General features: G+C 38.6%; 1 protein-coding gene across 1 annotated transcript in view; it reads right to left on the bottom strand. All coding sequences in view use genetic code 11, as the record gives it.

The window, feature by feature from the left end:
* Window positions 1-176: 176 nt before the first annotated feature.
* EGR_02129 (Voltage-dependent calcium channel type D subunit alpha-1) overlaps window positions 177-12,945 on the bottom strand; it is a gene marked incomplete at both ends in the record, with an annotated part of 41,880 nt that continues 29,111 nt past the window's right edge. Inside the window, 14 exons of the mRNA XM_024491378.1 lie at window positions 177-515; window positions 794-1,003; window positions 1,839-2,057; window positions 2,496-2,928; window positions 3,223-3,341; window positions 3,744-3,804; window positions 4,143-4,336; window positions 4,463-4,744; window positions 5,899-5,961; window positions 7,288-7,400; window positions 9,583-9,687; window positions 10,310-10,412; window positions 10,673-10,769; window positions 11,442-11,569. Coding sequence (XP_024354231.1) covers window positions 177-515; window positions 794-1,003; window positions 1,839-2,057; window positions 2,496-2,928; window positions 3,223-3,341; window positions 3,744-3,804; window positions 4,143-4,336; window positions 4,463-4,744; window positions 5,899-5,961; window positions 7,288-7,400; window positions 9,583-9,687; window positions 10,310-10,412; window positions 10,673-10,769; window positions 11,442-11,569 — 2,466 coding nt within the window. The remainder of the gene's footprint in view (window positions 516-793; window positions 1,004-1,838; window positions 2,058-2,495; window positions 2,929-3,222; window positions 3,342-3,743; window positions 3,805-4,142; window positions 4,337-4,462; window positions 4,745-5,898; window positions 5,962-7,287; window positions 7,401-9,582; window positions 9,688-10,309; window positions 10,413-10,672; window positions 10,770-11,441; window positions 11,570-12,945) is intronic.

Below are 12,945 nucleotides of genomic sequence, written 5' to 3'. Positions count from 1 at the left end.
ATGGCCATAAATGAGTGGGATCTTGACGCGCGGGCCTGTAAAAGCCTTGTGGATTCCACCACAGTTTGGACGATGCAGTCTTATGGTCTATTGAGCTGGAAAGACCGTGACAAATGTGACTTGTTATTTAAATTTGTTTTACAAAATTTGGAGTTAAAAAATGGGTAAATGGTCACTTACTTGCTGGGAGTCGGAACAGGAGGATGATTAACTTTCCACGTTCCGGGATCTAGTCCATTGGTCTGTGGCCATGGTCGGGTGTGCACGAGTGGTCTGCCAGCATTCTGCTGCTGCCAATGCCGCTCAGATTGCAGTTGAAAGCTTTGGTGAATTGAGCTACGTTCGGGGGTGTACAGATGTGATGAATGCAGGATTGATTGTGGTGGCGGTGCTAGAGAAGGCGGATGACGATAGCTCCACGCATGAGGTGATTGGTGGTTCCTCTGCTGCATTGTTGGAGGTGGTCCACAGCTTGGCATCTGCTTGAATTGGTGCTCAAAAGGAGCGTCCCATCTCTGAAGTATTCAAATTCAGAAAAGCAGATAGCTAAAATGTTTCCTCAGGTCTAATCCTAGCATTATTTTGCTATTTGAAAGCAAAAGGGCTGACGTGGCAAAACCGGAACATCAAGGAAACAGAAAGTTACCGTCATCAGCTAACAAGTAAGATAGTGCAATAATGGTTTCGATCAGCGCAAAAGTGAGTCAATACGTACGCTCCCTAAAGTAAAGTTAGTAATCCTGATAAATCGAAGCTCGATATAGACCGAAGAGTTGAAGTAACTTAAACATACGCGTTTGTCGATAAAACTGTGTTGCAGAATCTGACGTGGTCTCCGCCGCATGGACTGAAAGTCATAGCTTTCAAGAGTGCCGTAGTGCGGTGTGATCGGTTGACTCAAGTTGGTTCGGTTGAGTTCGCTGAATTGCGAGGCGAAGAATACATCATCGTCGTCGTTCTCCTCGTACTTTGTGTCGTTACTCCCGTCGAGTCGAAGATTGAGCTCAGTACAGAGGGAAATACAATTGCAGTTACCCACGAACAAATATACTTGCCATTGAGAGGTTATTCTTACAGTTTTAGATTGTTCCGGTAAAATAATTTGTCAGTGGGAAGGATATTTCGTGAAAAAAATGTCCAGCTGAGATTAATAGCGCTCCAATTGGCGGATTGATATTAAAAAAATGATTTGAATGAAATGGAGCAACTCTATGAACTGAAATATTTGGAATCTAATGAGAAATACGGGTTAGCTGCAACACACTTTTATATTTGTTACCTCTAAGAATACTTCCAAGCGTTCCCATGATGAAATGCGTTAAAGAAGTTACAATTGAAACACGGGTATGCAAGAAGATATCTTTGTCACCTCCTTTATCTCGTATGATATTCTTTGAGATTTGATAACAACTCACACACTAACAACAGGCAGTATAGTTTTATAGCAAATTTCACCTAAGATAAACGGAATATCTCCTCATCGATGCTTTGAAGGTTAAATTAGTCTTCCATGATTTTTTAGAGCCCACTGACAGTTTTACGCATCATATGATACTTTGTAGGATTACGATTCTGTAGAATCCAGTGTAGAAACTTCAGCTTAACAATTAAAGTTATATCTTAATTTCCACTTATATTATGGAGGGTTTCGCGAGGAAATTCAAGCTAGAGATAAAAAAGGAAAGGAGAAAGGGTTAAATAAAGTAAGGTGAATTAAATAATCTTTGATGAATATCTATGATTTATTCATCATTACCTAACCCAAGATATTTGATACCACGATTCCCTTAATACTTTCCAGAAGGCAATGTAGGCATGGTGAGTCAAAAAATAAATACCTCCCTTTTGAAGATCGTAGGTGTGTGGGCAATAGTCCAGGCTCCAGGTGAGTCTGACCTCTGCCTTTGTCTCCGCTCGCTTGACCTTGACCATGCAGTGTCGAGGGAATGTGTTGAAGGCCGATACTCCTCCCGTGTAGAATGGCGTTGAAGGCTATCTGGAATTGAAGGCAGCTGCCGGCGGTGACTCCGCCCCTCAGAGGAAGTGGGCGACTTCATCTACAAATTACGCAAAATGGGCCCCAAGTACATTTTATTAGGAAAATAATGGTAATGAAGATGATAAATCACAAAATAGCAGTTTACCGTTTCAGCAACAAATGTTTACATCACACATGATATCTGACTTATAGAGTAAAAAAGAGGCTAGATTTTGATAGCATAAGACTCTTACTTGGCTTTAATGGGCATTTCACCTTTTAAAACACCGAGACTGAACTCATTTTGTAAGTTTTGTGTTCAAAAGCCAGCTTTCGTGTCCCATACTTATACTTGCCATTGTTATCGCGTCATTATCGTTAATCACATAAATTGTAGTGAAAACGCTTTATGAGCCATTCGTCCAGATTAAGGTATTTTTTATCTTTCCGATAATATTAAATTGTTGAAATCTAAGCATCACCTGTGATGCAGAGTGCAACGGACGATTTGACCTACCGCTTTGCGTGGTCCACGCATCTGTCTGTCCTCCCTTTCCAAACCACCAGCCCATTTTGAAAAGCCGGAAAAAACGTAGGTAGAGGAGGGAACACTAACTGACGGTGCGGGGCTAGGCGTATCACCACGAGAGAAGTAGGAGGCATCGAAATCCAGTTCCTCCTCCGCTTCTTTCGGCATCACCGTTGTCTCCAGCTCCTCACCAAAACTATTATCAACAACCTCAATGTCTTTCTGAAAGTCGAGAAGAGGTCCTACTGTGTCAGGCGCCCCCAACGCTCGAGAGAACCTGGGTTCCATTTTGGAAAAATGGAGAAGGTGGACATTTTCGTTCTTTTGAGCTTCTTCATCGGAGTTGTCAGGGTACTTCCTCCCATGGTCCAGCTTTTTCACATAGGCATATCGTTCAGAGGGACAACTGGCATTCACTTTCCTTTAGTAGGTTGTACAGATTCAAATCAAATGACAAATTTGTGCTGTCGAGCCAAGTGGATCATTAATGAGTCATTCTATTTCATTGCACTAACTTACAAACTTAGTACCTTTGATGTCAAAGCATCTGCTACGCAGTAATAAACTGCCATATTCATGCTGGAAAAAGAGCTGTGACAACGCATAGACACAAAATAAAAACTTTGGATTAATATTCAAACACATTTCGATCAAATCTCCTGATTGCTTTCTTTTCAACAACTTTACTGATTCTAAAAGAGCAATCTAGACTCACCTATCAACACATTTTGTACCCACCACGTTGGCAATGTTCTTCTTCATTAACCTGGGAATAACTGAACTTAATTTTCGTGGCTGGTAGTTTCCATACTGCGGCAATGGCAGTTCGAAAGCCTGGAGAGGTAGAGAACATACAGGCATAAAATTCAGTTTATCCTAAGGGCCTCCTGGGATAGATTTCGCTGTATGCACACGAAAGGGCGAACACTTTGACACCAGTTAGCTACAAAACGCATTCACAAGTCGAAGAGAAGAAGTGAAGTCGACCCTCGCCGCTATTTTAGGGCTGCCTCACTTTGCCGTACTTTCTCTCAATAGCCAATTTACGGAAAGAAACCTATTTTTGGAATTAGAGATTCCCGCTTATTCTATTCCATTTTTAAAAATGGCATATTTAAAGTCCGGTTTCATTCGTGCGGAATAAAGTTTTGTACTTGCATGCTAATTGAGTGCAAACAATGAAGTTATTTATTTTCAAAAATAACAGTCTATGTAGATGAAGACTGAAAGACTTACCTGTGAGAGAATTTTCGAGCTGTTGGAAGCTGTTTCTCGATTGCCCATAGATGCCGGTAATCTTACATAAAAAACAGGTAAGTAATAAAGGCACAATCAACAGTGACTCATTTATGAAATCGATGAATACAGGTCACAAAGGGTAATGTTGATCATCGAAGTAATTGCGCTTTGTAAAAAATAAACTGTGTGGGTTAAATTTATCTTTTAAACTCGACTCATTAACAGCTGGTAGTCATTTAAATCACCCAGAAATGTTGAGGTACTTAGTGCTTTATAAAATGAAAGAGTTGCCCTCAATAAAATCTCACACACATGCGCCTATCAAGCACGCAACAAAAATACAAGCAATGCATTCCTATCTTGAAAATGTAGCGCTTAGTAAGAACGAAAACGTACACTGGGAGGTTAAGGGGCCCGATTCTTTGAATAACCGATGGACGATAAGCGTATGACTGTTCATGAGCAACATTGGAAGGATTTCCTAGTTCCTTTCGCGTCCCATATGGCTGCTTCAAAGGAATTGCCTCTGAAATTTCACTGCTGGGTTCAGTCATATCAGGATCCCTGGCTTGCAACGTATCCCATGTGTTCTTTTAAAAATAGGAAAAAAAATTGGCAATTTGAATGAGGTCGTTGGTGAACGGCTTACAATTAATGAAACAGCAGACTTTCAACGATTTGAACTCGAAACTGACACCCTTGTACCCCAATGGTACCTTTCGCTGGTCGATAGAGTTGGGGAAAGAGATTTCTTTTGGAGCCTGATTGATTGTGGGCACCTGCAAGGTCGGTGGTGCCTTACGAACACGAGAGGCCTCTGCCGTGGGAGTGCCACTAGAACCAATCACAGGAGGCTTTGAAGGAGATGGGGGAGCAGGTGTGTTGGCGCCGTTGGCTCCCGCCGGTGCTGGAGAGCTTTGGGGCGAGCTGGAAGATCTCCTGTAACTGCCAACCCTTTGTAACGCATGCATCATTGAACCTAGAAGACTCATTTGACGCTAAAAAAGAATACAAGCCATTTGGTCCTACTACTCCCAAACATGCACATAATAAATACTTCCACCTTTTTCCAAAGGCAAAGCTAATTTTTCTGAAGTAGGAGTGCTGACTGCGTTTTGGTTGCACTTTGTTAGGTCAAGGAGGTTCACATTTCATTGATCATAAAAAGCAATCCACATTAAAATGGTTAGATAGTAAGTCATGATTATAAAAAGAGCAGGAGTTGGATCCGCCTTACTCGTTTATGACATGCATGAAGAAGCGAAGACCATAAAAGTTTTCCATGGGCAACCAAACGGCAAAAACTTATGAATTTAAGTTTTTAGGTTTTTGTTCAAAAACTGTAGGCTGGTGTCCTAAATGCAAAATGCGCTGCGAAAAAGCGCCAGCTTTCACCGTCCTACGAGCAACCAGTAAATTGTACAACACGACGCTACTTAGTGACAAACGTATAAAGTGATAGCACACTTTAAAATGCAGTAAAATAAAGCAAAATCTATTGTAAGATTTCGCAATTTTTATAAAATGAACAAATTTGGGTCGAAATGGGGTGGGCGTTGAGGATCCTCTAAATAACGAGCGGGTAAAATTTTTCGCCAATTTTCACTAGTACAAAATTTGAAAGGATATCTATTGTGAGATCCTCCCCAGAGGATGTAAAGCTAGGGAACCGGACATCAATAGAGTTTTATCATTCCTTAAAAGCTGACATTCGCAAGCTTGAAGTAAATAAAATCATAAAAGATTAGAAAATTCTCAGCACATTATGGGAGTTCAAGCCTAAGGAGGGTTAGCACATCTGTAACAGACCATCGACGTGTGAAGCAGTAGAAGTAAAGATTTTCTTAATTGCTAATCCAGCGCCCATTTAAAGTTTAGTTTAACGAGCTTTCCAGGGGGTGAGTTGAGCCATGCTCTGGGACAGCAGATTATAGTCGACCAAGGGACCAGGTATTGTTAGCATCTGGTAGAGTATGAAATCCTTGTTTTTCGAGGAAATGAAATGCATTTATGACGATTCTAGAAAGCATGAAGCAATTATCTAAGGACAGACAACTGTACTTCAAACAGCAGCACTGTTTAAACATGCATTGAACTTGTCATCAATACCGCCCTTTACAGAGGAGGTGGCCGTTGAGGAAAAGAACTTTACCTTATCATCACTCGCAGAAGAACCACCACCCTTTTCTTCTTCAGGATGCATTAAAGATCGCCCCTAAATAATAGAAAAGATCGACGTTATTACTGAAGCAGAAGATTTATAAATCTGAATACATGTAACTTAATTAGAACAGTAACGAAAGTGCGAATTCGTAAGACGATAGGACTTCAAAATTATTCGACTATATGAATTAATACCGGACTTAGTTTTAATACTGGATTCAGAATCATTATCTTCCCGTAATTTATAATCATCCTCTTTCCAGTTTAAAGAGGGGACATGCGACTTGACTACCAAAAGGAAAGGTTGACAATAAGACCTTTATGTTATCGGTAAAGCATTTAACATTTCTAACGTAAAATATAGTTTCTTATTAGTCTAATTGGCCTTGCAAATTGGATACAATGAAAAAATATGGAGAAGTATGAAGAACTGTGCAAAAGTGAACTTAAATCAAGAAAGGGTAGGAGCGTTAACGCCTTACCCTTTTTCAACTGCACACTGGAATAAAGCCCACACTATATCATTTTGATATTTCCAACTAATGCCAAGAAGTCGTTTGGGGCATTCAGCAGTGTAACGAGGAGAAAAGCTCCAAGAAGCGCAGATAATTTTCAAGAAAATAGATAATAGTGCCCGCATTTCGAAAATGCCACTACATCCCAAAACCATAATGTCTAATTGATCAGAATTTTGAGCTAGAAGGACGGTATGAAACGTAAAAGACATAATAAACGTTACCATAGTAGATTAATTGATATTCTTACAAGGTATCACATTAATCCAAAAAGGTGAGTTGCACTCCCATGGGTTTGGAAGAAGATTTCAACGTGTACAAAGACAGCAAAAAGCGTGTTCAAAAACAAGAAATCATGAATCTCTACACTCAAAGAGAAGGGAGAAGGCTTGCAAGGAGGAGCAAAATACTCTTAATTCAAAGATAAAAAAGTGAGAAATAATATTGAGTCCTGGTAGGTATGACTCTCAGACGTACTAAAATAGCTATACCTGACAGTAAAACCATCGCAACAAAGACTCGTGAATTAATTAATTCTTAAACTCAAGCAATATTTTACTCATTCTCAAAAAGCATTCGTTTAATTTATTGGAACGGTCAAAACCGAATTACTCACCCGAAAAGGCATTATTGAATGTCTTTTGTGCTAAAATGGTAAAAAAAGGATTGTTCTAGCTAGACTACAGATGGTATTCTGTTCGACTAATATTGCAAATGACTAAAGTATTTATGACTGAAGTTTAGAATCCACTATTGACGGAAAACCATGAAAAATATACTCTTCAAAACTGTACGCAAACAGCCACTGTACCGAGCTACATCAGTTGCGGTTAAAATAAAGTTGTTTCAGAGACATGAATCACCTGGCCGTATGGAAGGTGTTTGTGCTCTTCAGCCTTCTTTAGCTTCCACCGACGAAACCACTCTTGAATGAGAAATGTTGCATAGAACTTCCCGACAGTAACATCGTCATTGCCTAAGAAAACAATAAAACCAGATTACTGCCTTGGCAGCTTGAATCATTGACGTGATAACATTGGTTCCGCTCCTGCTTTTGCATGCAATACAACGACAGCGAGATGATAAAGAACGATTGGACACTTGTTTGTAAGTGCTTCCCAAGTACTAATCCATTGTTTTATTGTTAAAAACGATTTTCATAGTTTAAACTGTTATAAAAATGCGTTTAATGCGGCTTAAAATAGGCTTGAGCAAAAGTGAATATGTCACCCTCATAATGCAATTTAGAATAGACAAAGGCGTTGGTGCAGAATATTTTTGCCAGAAATTTCAGGAGGATCTGTAACTGCGTGCCTAAATTAATGGGAATATGTAGAAGATATGAGAATCAAATGATTTCAAGGACCAAATCTTAAATGCTTGAAAATCCGATTAAGATGATCCGACAAGTTAAACTATTTAATATTCATAGATTTCAAGCTGCATGGACCGACCCTTTTGCAATGGAAAGGCTACAGTGTCCCATTACATTTGTAGTTGTTCTTAAAGAGGTTATTACCTTTTGCCATGAATACTTTTGGTGGAATTTAAAAGTTGAAATGAAATAGCTAATTCCCTTGCAATGCTTCAATTTACACATCGCGATACTCCCGATATTTTCGCTTGTCGTGGGATAATGATCTGTAGTGTCAATCACCGAGTGTGAAAAGGGAACTGTAAGACAACTTACTAAAGTGGTCCGTTCACAAGGACGTTGCTTTTTGTGAGGATGAAATCGGGTAATACATATGGATTAATACCTCCAAAATTGGGACCTCGACCACAAAAAATATGGGTGCTACATTTTATATTTGAAATACCCAAAACCAGTTAGTTTCCTGAGTTGGCATTCTAGTGAGCGAAAATCCAAAAAGTAGCGAAATTAACCCAACTGTGCTGATAGTATACGTAACGATTGTTACAAATACTGTTTTTTGACTGATACACTTTGGGTGGGACGTAAAGTCGATGTTCAAAATTTTTCGAACAAAGTAGGGAAGGTAAACAGTCTAAGTCAAAACGACTTTTAAAACTATCAGAAAACAATGTAACATGAAATGTATTTACGTACTCTCTCACATTAAATTTAGATAATGTAAGCCAATGTCGCCAATGCGGAAATTTAGCCTCACCACGCCAAGGAAGTGGACGAAAACGAATTCGGAAGGGTTGTGCCAGCGAAACTTCATGGTCAATAAAATCCAATTTGCTTCATGGACAGAAAAATGTCTTTCTTTTAGTTAAATGGCCTTTGAAAAAATAACCATATACCGCCTTTAAATCCTATCTACCTCACTTTTTGAGTAATATACCGACAATTCCTCCTAGGCAAGTGAAACACTAGCTAAAGTGCTTTTTTCATGTGGATCTACTCACAATGCAATAATTTGCATAGGCTTTGGGGCGATCGCCTGAATCTTAGTGCAGGGTTAAAGGCTACTCCACCGTTGCTTTGCTCTTAGAAACAAACGAAAGGCTTGAACACGAATTAGAATTTAAACATTAGATGAATAGTGCCATGATGTGACGATCAATGTCGATAGTTGCTTTGAGTGATATAATGTAAAAAGTGCCATCCAAAAGTTTGATGTGGAATTCCAACTGACAAAAACTAAAACCAAGACGAACAGACCAAAGAACAGATGCATGCACAACTTGCGATTTTCAGAGAATAGTGCATTAAAATGGGTTTAAGAGGTGTTATGAGCACTACAATTGAAAGAACAGATAAAAGCAATCTGATTAGTAAGAGTTTTAGTTTTAAACTGTTGTAGTTAGCTGTATAGTGAAATCAAGGGGAGATTTCATGGGCCACGACCACGGTGGGAGATACATTGGCTGATTTTGTACCATCTCAAAGGAATTGAGCGTGGTCGCCATCACAGAGAATGGATCGTGTAACCAGACCAAGTGCACTACTGGATGACAAAGCAATTGGATTAAAGAAACCTGTTCATGAGACACCCTAGATGTCGTAGATTAAAGATAAGCCTGGTGTAGTTTCCACAATTTCACGCTCCACCTAGGCACTAATGACCTTCAAGACTGATTAAATTAGTTAATTTTTAATCCGTAGGAGTTTCCCACAAAATCCAAACTAGATGGCATGTGGTGAATCGGAAAAGTACCAATTTTTTATTGAACATTTTGAACCTTACTACCAGCCGGAGGAACAACTTGATCAAGCAGCTTGGGACTGGTGTGCTTCCAAATCTTCTTTATCACGGCTCGAAGTTCCTCGTTCAACTGATCCGGTGTAGATCCTGCGAGTAAACGAGATGTATTTCGTGAAGCCGGACATTATAATGTTCCAGCAGAGAGAATGAATCAGGAGAAATATGGGCGTGGTCAGGACACATTTCAACAACTTTGGCCAGAAATTGTACTATCAGAAATCAAAGTGTTTCACTTTTGCGCAACCGAGCGAATTCCACATTTAGTTGCTGATTATTAGACCTTGATAAATTTTCTATAAAAGCGTTGTCGAAATTTTTAATGTTTTATAAATGAGAGTACCAATCGAGAACTGAAACACCTTCCAAGTAGTTTAAACTGTATACATCCGAAAAAAAATAAAATGCAATAAAAATGCCAATAATTGTTTTCCTGGATTAACAATTTAAACAGAAAAACGTTCATGTAGCTGTTGAGAACTAGGTTTTGGCATTAGTTGTTTTCCTCAATTTGTACAATGAATCGAGAAGACGGAATATGCGGAAATGTTTCGATCAGAAATTCATTGGCAAATAGATATATGTTTTAACTTAAAATAGCAGTTTTCAAGTAATAAACTTCGCAACGATGACACATTTTAGTACAATTAAATTCCACCAAAAAGAACTTAAAGAAAACGGACTAAAATCGCGAAGAAAGGAAAGGAGATACCCTCTGTCTTGATCTTCAAATTGGTCCGCACAAGCGCAAATAAGGTTGCATTGAACATAACGGTCCCATCGCTGTTTAGTGGCATATTCATTCGGACAAGTGTCTAAAGGCAAATCCCGTGGGTTAGCTTCACCCACTACGCCTCATATACACAATGCTTCAAAAAAAAATAAAACTAAAAATTGGAATGAAAACGCTAGTCCTTGTCTACCTTATGTTGTACCCAAAGTCATTCAAAAATCAAGAGTTCATTACTTTGCAAAAACAAATCCATAACCGGTAATTTTGGTCACATTTGGCATAAATTATTTTCTAATTTCAGCCAACTATATTAGGTTGGCAAGAAAACCAAATTGAACTCACTACACACGCTGTTCGATGTGGACACAGTTTACCGAATCCCAATGGAGGTGAGATCTTTCTAAGGAGAGTCACTACGTCAAGGTGTTTGATTCTTCCTCTAAAAGACATATTTTTGTCCGGTCTAACAATATTTTAGAATTTTGCATAAAAAATAACCGAGTTAAGTTCACTAGAGAGAAATGTACTAAAATTTACTGAATAGACATCGCGATGCAAAAGACCTACATTACCCTTTCCCCACGAAGTATAGAAAAAATACATCAGTTGCGCATACCACACTTTCATCAAATACTTGCACTATCTCTGGAAGTTTGCAGAATAAAAGTAGTTGGATAAAGCACGACTAATGAGTGACATTTCCTTCCATACTAAATGGAAAATTCCTAGAAAGTTAAAATGGAATACGATAAATGCCCACTGTATATATCTTGAAATCACGGTTTCTAGACAGAGCACTAAAAGAAGGTGTAGAATTGTATTGCATCGCATGATTCCTCAAGACCTTCCTAGTGGTATAAAATTAATCACTGCTGAGACATCATAAAACGGAATAAATAGCACATTAAACTTTAGTAAAATCTGCAAGATTAACTGCATTATTGTCTTTAGAATGATCGGCGATCAATGATATACTACTTTGCATACTAGAAAATCAATTCATTGTTAAACTGCTCTAAAAAGATGGGCATGGATGATAACAACGAAAATCCTAAACTATATCTCCATTAAAGAATGTCCTACATTTTCTAGAAAAAAATATGGATCTTACTTAGCTTCAGGATCATACTCAGACCAGAGCCGAACGAACTCGTCCAGATGATGCGGCCCCAGAATTGACCAATCCCGCGTAAGATAGTCGAAGTTATCCATGATAACAGCCACAAACAGATTTATAATCTAAGGGGGCACAAAAACAAATATTGAGATTTTTCACTTAACACTGTTAATTGGAAGCCCAAATTGCAATGTTACGCTCCCAAAAGTAAAAGGTTTACAATTAAGTAAAAAACGCACGAGTATGCATCGGCTGCCGTTAAATAATACGCTTTCAACTAGCTTCTATCTGGCCTCAGAATCGCAGGAAATTGGAAAGAATGTGAAAAGAAATCCGTCTTGTCAGTACGGCGTACTGACAGCGTACTCATGATCTAAGTAAGACAACACTACTATATTCGTCTAAAGGTCTGGTACCTGCTAAAGACGTTAATGGAAAACGATTTATTGATAGGAAATACTTTAGCGCAAGGGTCAAAATTATTTAATATGCAATAAACCGCTTCATTGTTGACTTAAACTGATGCTTAAAAGCTTCAAAGATGGTCCATCAAAGTTGTAGCTTTAAATTTATCGGTAAGCTTATCCTTCCGTTCCTGTGAAGATCTACCGAGAACGTTTAAGCTTAAAACAAGAATAATTTTTAAATGGAATGTGACACGTTTGTATGATAATAGATATTGAGGATCGTTTATTTAAATACAGACAAACAAGGTGGTGCTACTGCACATGGTCAGGTCATTAGTCATTCGATTATTACTCGGTGATAATGATGTATATTTGATATGTAAAGGGTTTGCTTGCAAGTGAGTAGTTGTTTCGTATCTGCAGACGTTTCACTCTAGTCTCAGTGTGTCTCGATTGGATTACGATTGATCAAGGTGCAATTTCAAAAATTTGTTACATCATGAGAGCCTTGGAGAAGAAACAACATTTAAGCAAAAATTCAAAATAAACCCCTTGGAACTCGTGAAATCAAGTGTGCTGTCAGAACGTTTTAAATTAGGAGGCGGTCAGTGAAAAACATTTCAACCGACCACTGCCATAAAACGATATCTCTAAGTCCTTAATGTTCAAGCCGTTTGAAGGAAGGTATCACATTTATTAGAGAGCAGCATCAACTCGAAAAACGGAATTGTTAACATATAAAACCGCAGTCATTCACACATCTGATATAAGTGTAAAGTGGTTTACAAAAGTTGAACAACCATCCTTATTTGAATAACGGCAGTGTGCAATATTTAAACATGTATAACCAACAATACACTACTACTAGCGCCTGCTCCAGTGAGTGGGCATTCATGCGTTAACAATCAAAAATCCTCATTAACAATACCCGATCCCTTGATTTTGATGATAATGTAAGAAAAATTAACACATATTTCGTTACAAACAGCTACCATGCTTAAGCTTAGTTGAGCTTGCTAAGTTTTATCGTGGTATATTGTTTTTTAATTGATTGGGCTCTTTCCTACCCTACCGCCAAAGCTCACGTGGAA

Source organism: Echinococcus granulosus, assembly GCF_000524195.1.
Source record: "Echinococcus granulosus chromosome Unknown EG_S00009, whole genome shotgun sequence".
Classification (NCBI taxonomy): Eukaryota; Metazoa; Platyhelminthes; class Cestoda; order Cyclophyllidea; family Taeniidae; genus Echinococcus; species Echinococcus granulosus.
This window is presented reverse-complemented; position numbering and strand designations above follow the sequence as displayed.